Source organism: Petromyzon marinus, unplaced genomic scaffold (assembly GCF_048934315.1).
Source record: "Petromyzon marinus isolate PM22_M1 ecotype Great Lakes invasive population unplaced genomic scaffold, UKy_Petmar_22M1.pri1.0 PM_G_Scaffold_37, whole genome shotgun sequence".
In the NCBI taxonomy this organism is placed as follows: Eukaryota; Metazoa; Chordata; class Hyperoartia; order Petromyzontiformes; family Petromyzontidae; genus Petromyzon; species Petromyzon marinus.
This window is the reverse complement of record NW_027422950.1, coordinates 46,388-56,452: the sequence shown is the minus strand read 5'-3', so window position 1 is coordinate 56,452 and position 10,065 is coordinate 46,388. Positions and strand designations below refer to the sequence as shown.

Here is a 10,065-nt window from a genome sequence, read left to right as displayed (position 1 = left end):
GTTCGATGCGGGCACACACAGTGTACACACACAGTGTACACACAGTGTACACACACACACAGTGTACACACTGTACACACAGTGTATACACAATGTACACACACACAGTGTACACACATAGTGTACACACACACACAGTGTACACACACTGTACACACACACAATGTACACACACACAGTGTACACACACAGTGTACACACACACAGTGTACACACACAGTATACACACAGTGTATACACACAGTGTACACACACACAGTCCACGTTGTTGCTGAGCTCACACACCCAAGGGAGGGAGCAATGGAAAATGAATCTAAAACAACTTAAAATCCAACCCCGCTCTGTGACGTCACCACTCTGCATTACCTCATCGGCGTGAAACGCCATGGGGAGGTGTACCTCCATCGTGACGTCATGTCACCAAGGTTTTTACCCGTCCACCACGCTCTTGAGCGTGACGTCACCTCCGCTTGGGTCGCGGCCGATGTCGTTACAGTGGCAATCCTTATTTGGGCAAAACTACGCCCAGTGACTGGTGGCTCATTAACATAATGTATTCGTTAAAGCCGTCGCGAGTTTATTACGAAGGGTTCAGCGCCCACGCCCCCACACCTCGACATATGGGCCGGGTTCATTAACATAATTAATTCAGTTACAGAGCCGCTCGTGGGAGGATGTGATGTCATACTACTCCTTGCTGTCGCGAGGCAACAGGAAGCTGCCGCCTGCGCTCTTGCACTGAAATCCGAGGTGAGAAATTCTCATCGTTGTGGTGGTTGTGGTGGTGGTGGTTGTTGTTGTTTACCAAGGTAGAGCCTCGCTCTCTCTCGTAGGGATGTCAGTTGAGTAGCAGCGAGCATAGGAATCGATGTCCAGGTTGGAACTTTACAGCGCGGGGCCTAGCCACGCGGGGCCTTGCCTCCTGCCCTCGCCTGATTGCATTCACTTTAATTATCTCGCTTAAGTTTAATTTGTCTTCACCCGGCTCGCCACTTTGTAACTTTGTTTTATTGTAAATATTCACGCAGTTTTTATTTTTTTCAGCAGGCCAAGCCCGCTTGAGCTGCTATACCGCTCTTGTTATCAGAAGCGACCTGCCCACAACAACACAAGGTGAGGCTTTGTCAACGTGTGTGAATGTTTTTACTTAAAACTTTGGTGACTGCAGGAATTAATATTCTTGGTTCTTTCGGTAAAGTCACGTAGATAGAAAATAAAATAAAAGATAATAAATTTAATGAAAAATAAAAAATTAAAAATGAAGCAATAAACCCACGACGTTTCGATCGCAACACAAGTGGTCTTTATCTTATTGAATTTAATCTGGTATTTTTATTTTCTATCTACGTGACTTTACTGAAAGAACCAACAATATGTGCGTCAATGTCTATTGGTCAAAGACGCTAAGCGCGTGCCGCTGTTGACTCTGAATGTGTGGAGGGGAACACCTTCACCACGGGGAGAGAGAGACAGAGACACGGGTAGCCTCGGCTATGTTGATTGATCCTCGATTCATTACTTGGTGGCGTGAGGAAGAATTAATGCTGAGCAGATGAAGGTGGCCAGGCATGGTTCTGGTCACACCACCACCTGTTTACCCATGGCAGTGTGTGACAGTGTCAAGTTTGTGTTTGCAGTAAAGTCTATTAACTCTGTTTAACACGGAGGTTATATCAAAACAATAGTTTATTTTTGTTTTCCTATGGAACTCTTTATAAGAATGGAGTCAGGAAGTTAACAGCACACACATTCAGCTGAAGTCGGATCTGTTCATCCCAGCATTCAAGGACACTGAGCCTGGATTCACACCTCTAAGTTGCGATTGAACGTTAATTAATGCATTTCTGCATAACACAAATAGTGTTGTTTTCAACACCCTTTGCTATGTCAGCTGAATTTAGTGATGTTGGTGGTGGTGGTGCTGATGGTGATGTTGGTGGTGCTGGTGATGTTGGTGGTGATGTTGGTGGTGGTGATGTTGGTAGTGGTGATGTTGGTGGTGGTGATGTTGTTGGTGGTGATGTTGGTGCTGATGGTGATGTTGGTGGTGATGTTGGTGGTGGTGGTCATGGTGATGTTGGTGGTGGTGATGTTGGTGGTGGTGATGTTGGTGGTGGTGATGGTGGTTATGTTGGTGGTGGTGATGTTGGTGGTGGTGATAATGTTGGTGGTGGTGATGTTAGAGGTGGTGTTGGTGGTGGTGATGTTGGTGGTGGTGGTGATGTTGGTGGTGATGATGTTGGTGGTGGTGATGTTGGTGGTGGTGATGTTGGTGGTGGTGATGGTGGTGATGTTGGTGGTGGTGGTGGTAATGTTGGTGGTGCTGATGTTGGTGGTGGTGATGTTGGTGGTGGTGGTGATGTTGGTGGTGGTGATGGTGGTGGTGGTGATGTGGGTGGTGGTGATGGTGGTGGTGGTGATGTTGGTGGTGGTGATGTTGGTGGTGGTGGTGATGTTGGTGGTGGTGGTGGTGATGTTGGTGGTGGTGGTGTTGGTGGTGGTGGTGATGTTGGTGGTGGTGGTAATGTTGGTGGTGGTGATGGTGGTGGTGGTGATGTTGGTGGTGGGTGGGGATGTTAGTGGTGGTGATGTTGGTGGTGGTGGTGATGTTGGTGGTGGTGATGTTAATGGTGGTGGTGATGTTGGTGGTGGTGGGGATGTTGGTGGTGGTGATGTTGGTGTTGATGTTGGTGGTGGTGGTGGTGGTGATGTTGGTGGTGGTGATGTTGGTGGTGGTGGTGGTCATGGTGATGTTGGTGGTGGTGGTGATGGTGGTGGTGGTGATGTTGGTGGTGGTGATGGTGGTGGTGGTGATGTTGGTGGTGGTGGTGATGTTGGCGGTGATGTTGGTGGTGGTTATGTTGGTGGTGATGTTGGTGGTGGTGATGTTGGTGTTGGTGGTGTTGGTGATGTTGGTGGTGATGGTGGTGTGGTGGTGATGGTGGTGATGGTGATGTTCATGGTGGTGGTGATGGTGGTGGTGATGTTGGTGGTGGTGATGGTGATGTTTGTGGTGGTGATGGTGATGTTGGTGGTGGTGATGGTGGTGGTGGTGATGGTGGTGGTGGTGGTGATGTTGGTGGTGATGGTGGTGGTGGTGATGGTGTTGGTGGTGGTGATGTTGGTGATGTTGGTGGTGGTGATGTTGGTGGTGGTGGTGTTGGTGGTGGTGGTGATGTTGGTGGTGGTGGTGATGTTGGTGGTGGTGATGTTGGTGGTGATGTTGGTGGTGTTGGTGGTGATGTTGGTGGTGGTGATGTTGGTGGTGGTGATGTTGGTGGTGGTGATGTTGGTGGTGGTGATGTTGGTGGTGGTGGTGATGTTGGTGGTGGTGGGGATGTTAGTGGTGGTGATGTTGGTGGTGGTCGTGATGTGGTGGTGGTGATGTTGGTGGTGGTTATGTTGGTGGTGGTGGGGATGTTGGTGGTGGTGATGTTGGTGGTGATGTTGGTGGTGGTGATGTTGGTGGTGGTGGTGATGTTGGTGGTGGTGATGAGGTTGGTGGTGGTGGTGATGTTGGTGGTGGTGATGGTGTGGTGGTTGTGATGTTGGTGGTGGTGATGTTGGTGGTGGTGATGTTGGTGGTGATGTTGGTGGTGGTGATGTTGGTGGTGATGTTGGTGGTGATGGTGATGTTGGTGGTGATGTTGGTGGTGGTGGTGATGGTGATGTTGGTGGTGCTGGTGATGTTGGTGGTGGTGGTGATGTTGGTGATAGTGATGTTGGTGGTGATGTTGGTGGTGGTGATGTTGGTGGTGGTGGTGATGTTGGTGGTGGTGATGAGGTTGGTGGTGGTGGTGATGTTGGTGGTTTAGTGATGGTGGTGGTTGTGATGTTGGTGGTGGTGATGTTGGTGGTGGTGATGTTGGTGGTGATGTTGGTGGTGGTGATGTTGGTGGTGATGTTGGTGGTGATGGTGATGTTGGTGGTGATGTTGGTGGTGGTGGTGATGGTGATGTGGTGGTGCTGGTGATGTTGGTGGTGGTGGTGATGTTGGTGATAGTGATGTTGGTGGTGATGTTGGTGGTGGTGATGTTGGTGCTGATGGTGATGTTGGTGTTGGTGATGTTGGTGGTGGTGGTCATGGTGCTGTTGTGGTGGTGGTGATGGTGGTGGTGATGTTGATGGTGGTGATGGTGATGGTGTGGTGTGGTGGTGGTGATGTTGGTGGTGGTGGTGGTGGTGATGGTGGTGATGTTGGTGGTGGTGGTGATGTTGGTGGTGGTGATAATGATGGTGGTGGTGATGTTATTGGTGGTGATGGTGGTGGTGATGTTGGTGGTGGTGGTGGTGATGTTGGTGGTGATGATGTTGGTGGTGGTGATGTTGGTGGTGGTTATGTTGGTGGTGGTGATGGTGATGTTGGTGGTGATGTTGGTGGTGGTGATGTTGGCAGTGGTGGGGATGTTGGTGGGGGATGGTGATGTTGTGATGGTGGTGATTGGTGATGTTGGTGGTGATGGTGGTGGTGGTGATGGTGGTGATGGTGATGTTCATGGTGGTGGTGATGGTGGTGGTGATGTTGGTGGTGGTGATGGTGATGTTTGTGGTGGTGATGGTGATGTTGGTGGTGGTGATGGTTGTGGTGGTGATGGTGGTGGTGGTGGTGGTGGTGATGTTGATGTTGGTGGTGGTGGTGATGGTGGTGGTGGTGATGGTGTTGGTGGAGGTGATGTTGGTGATGTTGGTGGTGGTGATGGTGGTGGTGGTGTTGGTGGTGGTGGTGGTGGTGATGTTGGTGGTGGTGGTGGTGGTGATGTTGGTGGTGGTGATGTTGGTGGTGGTGATGTTGGTGGTGGTGATGATGGTGGTGGTGGGGATGTTAGGGGTGGTGATGTTGGTGGTGGTCGTGATGTTGGTGTGGTGATGTTGGTGGTGGTGATGTTGGTGGTGGTGGGGATGTTGGTGGTGGTGATGTTGGTGGTGATGTTGGTGGTGGTGATGTTGGTGGTGGTGATGAGGTTGGTGGTGGTGTGATGTTGGTGGTGGTGATGGTGGTGGTTGTGATGTTGGTGGTGATGATGGTGGTGATGGTGATGTTGGTGGTGATGTTGGTGGTGGTGGTGGTGATGGTGATGTTGTGGTGCTGGTGATGTTGGTGGTGGTGGTGATGTTGGTGATAGTGATGTTGGTGGTGGTGATGTTGGTGCTGATGGTGATGTGGTGATGTTGGTGGTGGTGGTCATGGTGATGTTGTTGGTGGTGGTGATGGTGGTGTGGTGATGTTGGTGGTGGTGATGTTGATGGTGGTGATGGTGGTGGTGATGTTGGTGGTGGTGGTGATGGTGGTGATGTTGGTGGTGATGTTGGTGGTGGTGATAATGATGGTGGTGGTGGTGATGTTATTGGTGGTGATGGTGGTGGTGATGTTGGTGGTGGTGATGTTGGTGGTGATGATGTTGGTGGTGGTGATGTTGGTGGTGGTGTTGGTGGTGGTGGTGATGTTGGTGGTGCTGGTGATGTTGGTGGTGGTGATGTTGGTGGTGGTGGTCATGGTGATGTTGGTGGTGGTGGTGGTGATGGTGGTGGTGGTGATGTTGGTGGTGGTGATGTTGATGGTGGTGATGGTGATGGTGGTGATGTTGGTGGTGGTGATGTTGGTGGTGGTGGTGATGGTGGTGATGTTGGTGGTGATGTTGGTGGTGATGATGTTGGTGGTGGTGATGTTGGTGGTGGTGATGGTGATATTGGTGGTGATGATGTTGGTGGTGGTGATGTTGGTGGTGGTGATGTTGGTGGTGGTGATGGTGATGTTGGTGGTGGTGATGTTGGTGGTGGTGATGTTGGTGGTGGTGGTGATGTTGGTGGTGATGTTGGTGGTGGTGATGTTGGCAGTGGTGGGGATGTTGGTGGTGGTGATGTTGGTGGTGGTGATGTTGGTGGTGGTGGTGATGGTGGTGATGTTGGTGGTGATGTTGGTGGTGATGATGTTGGTGGTGGTGATGTTGGTGGTGGTGATGTTGGTGGTGATGTGGTGGTGATGGTGATGTTGGTGGTGGTGATGTTGGTGGTGGTGATGTTGGCAGTGGTGGGGATGTTGGTGGTGGTGATGTTGGTAGTGGTGATGTTGTTGGTGGTGATGGTGATGTTGGTGGTGATGTTGGTGGTGATGATGGTGGTGGTGGTGATGATTGATGATGTTGGTGGTGGTGGTGGGAATGTTGGTGGTGATGATGTTGGTGGTGGTGATGATGTTGGTTGGTGGTGGTCGTGATGTTGGTGATGGTGGTGGGGATGTCGGGTGGGACAGAACAGGGCAAGGTTCCTATATAATTGGCCACTGATGTTATCCATTGCCGGGAGTTGAACTCAGGTGGATGGGGTCATGGCTCAGTGTTCTAACCACTGCACCGCTGCTTCATCCACGTTACAGACTTGAGTCTCAGCAGCTGCTGAGGAGGCCCACTGAGCTTAGTGCAGCTCTGTTGCAAAGACGACCGCAGCCCAAGGCCACCGCCTGTTGCAGGACATTGCAAGTGTGTAGAGATGCGCCTGCTGACAACAGCAAAAACAACTTACTTCCACGAAATAGTTTAAACGTTAAATTTTGATTTAAAGCGTTCGTGACTGCAGTGATTCATATTCTTAGCTCTTTTGGTAAAGTCACGTTGAAGGGAAACAATAAAATAATACAATATATAAAACATATAGGAATAGGTTTTACCCTTTTAACTGGCACAAAAAACTGACACCTTTATTCAAAGAATCATGTTTGCAATAACCACAACACAAGCAGTCAAAATGCAAATAAAAAAGACAACTCTGATAATAATATCCACTGTCCTTGAATTTTGGCGTCTTCTGGTCCAACACCAGTGGAGACTAGGCTCTAAGAAAAGCCGTCTCGGGTGTGGACCAGAAGACGTCAAAATTCAAGGAAAATGCCAATATTATTATCAGAGTTGTCTTTTTTGTTTGCATTTTGACTGCTTGTGTTGTGGTTATTGCAAACATGATGCCTTGAATAAAGGTGTCAGTTTTTGTGCCAGTTAAAAGGGTAAAACCTATTCCTATATCTTGTTACTGGCAAAGGAGGTCTCATAATATATGAAACTATTATTTTATTGTGTCTCCTTCAACGTGACTTTACCGAAAGAGCTAAGAGTATAGTTTAAACGTTGTTCTCAAGGCTGTGTGATGCACCGAGTCGGAGTGTGACTCTTCCAGTCCGAGTGACAGCCAGAGGAGCGCAGAATGCGCCCGAGAGTCCAACCCAGGGGTGGGCAAATTTCTTGACTCACGGTGCCACCAATGGGTTCTACAATTTGACAAGAGGGTGCCGGGCCAGGAACAGACGGATGGAGTTCTAGATTTGAAGCTTTCGTGACTGCAACGATCCATACTCTTTGGTTCTATTCGGTAAATCACGTAGGTAAAAAATAAAATAACAAAAATCACAACGTTTCGGTCCCTTCACCTGATGAAGGCCGCTTGTGTTGTGGCCGAAACGTCGTGATTTTTGTTATTTTATTCTTACCTACGTGACTTTACCGAATGGAACCAAAGAGTATTTACAGCCACTCTTACTTATACGAAACATACAATTTCTTTCCTGTGCCGCCGCCGCTGATTTCCCGCGTATATTTTTTTACCCCACGTGGCTTTGTACCCACTGACATTTCTCGCTGTCGAAATCCGCCGCCTGCCAGCCTGACCCCCCCCCCCCGCCCCCAGACGCCATGGACGAGGCGGCGCCGCTCGAAGCCGGCGCCGGGACGGCAGCGCCGCTGACGCGCGAGGACTGCGGGAGGATCGTCGTTAACGTGTCGGGGCTGCGCTTCGAGACGCGGCTCGAGACGCTCGAGCGGTTTCCGGACACCCTCCTGGGCGACCCCGGCAAGAGGTCGTGCTTCTACGACCCCCTGCGCGACGAGTACTTCCTGGACAGGAACCGGCCGAGCTTCGACGCCATCCTCTGCTACTACCAGTCCGGCGGGCGGCTCAGGCGGCCGGCCAACGTCTCAGTCGACGTGTTCGGCGAGGAGATCGAGTTCTTCGAGCTCAGCGGCGAGGCCGTGGTCAAGTTCCGGGAGGACGAGGGCTTAATCCAGGAGGAGGAGCCGCTGCCATCGGACGAGTTCCAGCGGCGGGTGTGGCTGCTGTTCGAGTACTCCGAGAGTTCCGTCCCGGCCAGGGGAATTGGCATCGTTTCCGTACTGGTCATTCTCATCTCCATCGTCGTATTCTGCCTCGAGACTCTGCCTGAATTCAGGGACGAGAATAGACGGAATTTTCTCCCGGCAAAGGACGTCAACGACACGCGGGTCGAAAGTACGGATCGCAGCCCTTTCACCGATCCATTTTTTATTGTGGAAACCATTTGCATCATTTGGTTTTCCTTTGAGCTGCTGGTGAGGTTTTTGACGTGTCCCAACAAACCAGGATTTTTCAAAAGCGTCATGAACATCATCGACATCGTGGCCATTCTGCCCTTCTTCGTTACCCTCGGCACGGAGATGGCCAAGCGCCGGGGCCGTGGCCAGGAGGCCACGTCGCTGGAGATTTTGAAGGTGATCCGGCTGGTGCGAGTGTTCCGTATATTCAAGATGTCCAGGCACTCCAGGGGCTTGAAGATTCTGGGCCGGACTTTGAAGGCGAGCACGAGAGAGCTGGGCCTGTTCGTGTTTTTCCTCCTCGTCGGCGTCGTCCTCTTCTCCAGCGCCGTCTACTACGCCGAGGCCGACCAACAAAACTCGGAGTTCCGCAGCATCCCCGACGCCTTCTGGTGGGCTGTCGTAACGATGACGACGGTGGGCTACGGCGACATGTGTCCCGTGACCGCGGTGGGCAAGATCGTGGGCTCGCTGTGCGCCGTCGCCGGCGTGCTCACCATCGCCCTCCCCGTGCCCATCATCGTCTCAAACTTCAACTACTTTTACCGCCGCGAGGCGCACGGCGACGAGCGCCTCGCGGACCGCCCGGCGGAAGCCGTCCACGGGCAGGTCCAAATACACGGAGATGCACCACGGTGTGAGCAACGACGCTGCCTTCGAGGTGAAGATGCTCCTGCAAGCCGCTCGACCGCAACTGCGTCGACAAGAGGCGTCGAGGCCGATGTCTGATGCCCCCGCTTTCCAAGTCGTCACAGAATGCCATCGATGTTCTTGGTTCTCTCGGTAAAGTCACCACGTGGAAGGGAAACAATAAAAAAAAAAAAATTCTTGCTGCGGTTTTCATAACCTGACGACGATTGCTCGTGTCGCGGTCGAAACGTCGTGAGAATTTTATTGTTTTATATATTTTCATTATTATTTTATTGTTTCTCTTCTACGTGGTGGCGACTTTACCGAAAGAACCAAGAATATGAATCTCTGCAATCACGAAAGCTTCACATCAAAAAGAAATGCCTTGAGTGAATGTTTCAAACAAGCGACGTAACGCAACTCCTGCTAACGTCCGCGGCGAGTGAAACCGCAGTGGCTTCCTGTCGTGCCGCGTTGCTTTGTGGTGAACGCGTGCCAACATCGCTTACCTGTCACGCCACCGCCCCCTGTCGCTGCGCTTTAACGGTCGAGTGGGAAATTTGAGTGACGTAAAATGAATGTTTTTTTTTAAATCAACTTCATGTCCGCAAAACGCAAGTGTTTCCGTGTACATGGTTGTCAGTGTGGCGTTATTTTGGAAGGACGTTCGCAGTGAAAACCAAGCCACCCGCATTTTGCAAGCGCACCATGCAAAGGCTGCCAACGCGAACATTCCTTCCCCTCTGTGGCCACAACGCAGCCGGGTTCACGGCTTACAGAGGGGTGGTCAGTCTTAATGCAGATCTGGGATGAGTTCAATGTCGGCTTTATCACAAACTGCAATGGCTTGTGTAGAGCAATGTCAAATGAAGGTTAATGTTACCCCACGTTTATCCGCTAGGGAATTCATTTCCAACTCGTAACGACGTGGCACTTTGGTTCGTCGTGTTGCCTGCGCTGTGAAGGCAGACGCGATGAGGCGTTGCACTCGCTCGGGGAAACCCGGCCAACCTGAGCTCGAGTCCGATGCACAGTTCACGTGTTTGTGGCGAGTGATACCTGAACGGGTCAGCAATCTGCGCTGGGCAGCGTGGTGAAGTTT

The 10,065-nt window shown here is 51.2% G+C and overlaps 1 protein-coding gene across 2 annotated transcripts; it reads left to right on the top strand.

The window, feature by feature from the left end:
• The first annotated feature begins 1,041 nt into the window (after positions 1 to 1,041).
• LOC142915943 (potassium voltage-gated channel subfamily A member 3-like) lies at positions 1,042 to 9,850 on the top strand. 2 transcript variants are annotated; one of them, XR_012936163.1, is made up of 2 exons: positions 1,042 to 1,113; positions 6,374 to 6,487. XR_012936163.1 is itself a non-coding variant. In XM_076061569.1 (2 exons), exon 2 carries the CDS (start codon positions 7,680 to 7,682, stop codon positions 9,060 to 9,062), a length of 1,383 nt encoding a protein of 460 aa, XP_075917684.1. In that variant the 5' UTR covers positions 1,048 to 1,113; positions 7,675 to 7,679; the 3' UTR covers positions 9,063 to 9,850. The 2 variants fall into 2 exon arrangements, 1 of the variants encoding a protein (XP_075917684.1); XM_076061569.1 differs by lacking the exon at positions 6,374 to 6,487 and adding an exon at positions 7,675 to 9,850 and having other exon boundaries at positions 1,048 to 1,113.
• The last annotated feature ends 215 nt before the right edge of the window (positions 9,851 to 10,065 follow it).

Excerpts from the sequence above, each read along its gene's own strand:
- LOC142915943 (XM_076061569.1), top strand. The coding sequence starts at position 7,680 with ATGGACGAGGCGGCGCCGCTCGAAGCCGGCGCCGGGACGGCAGCGCCG.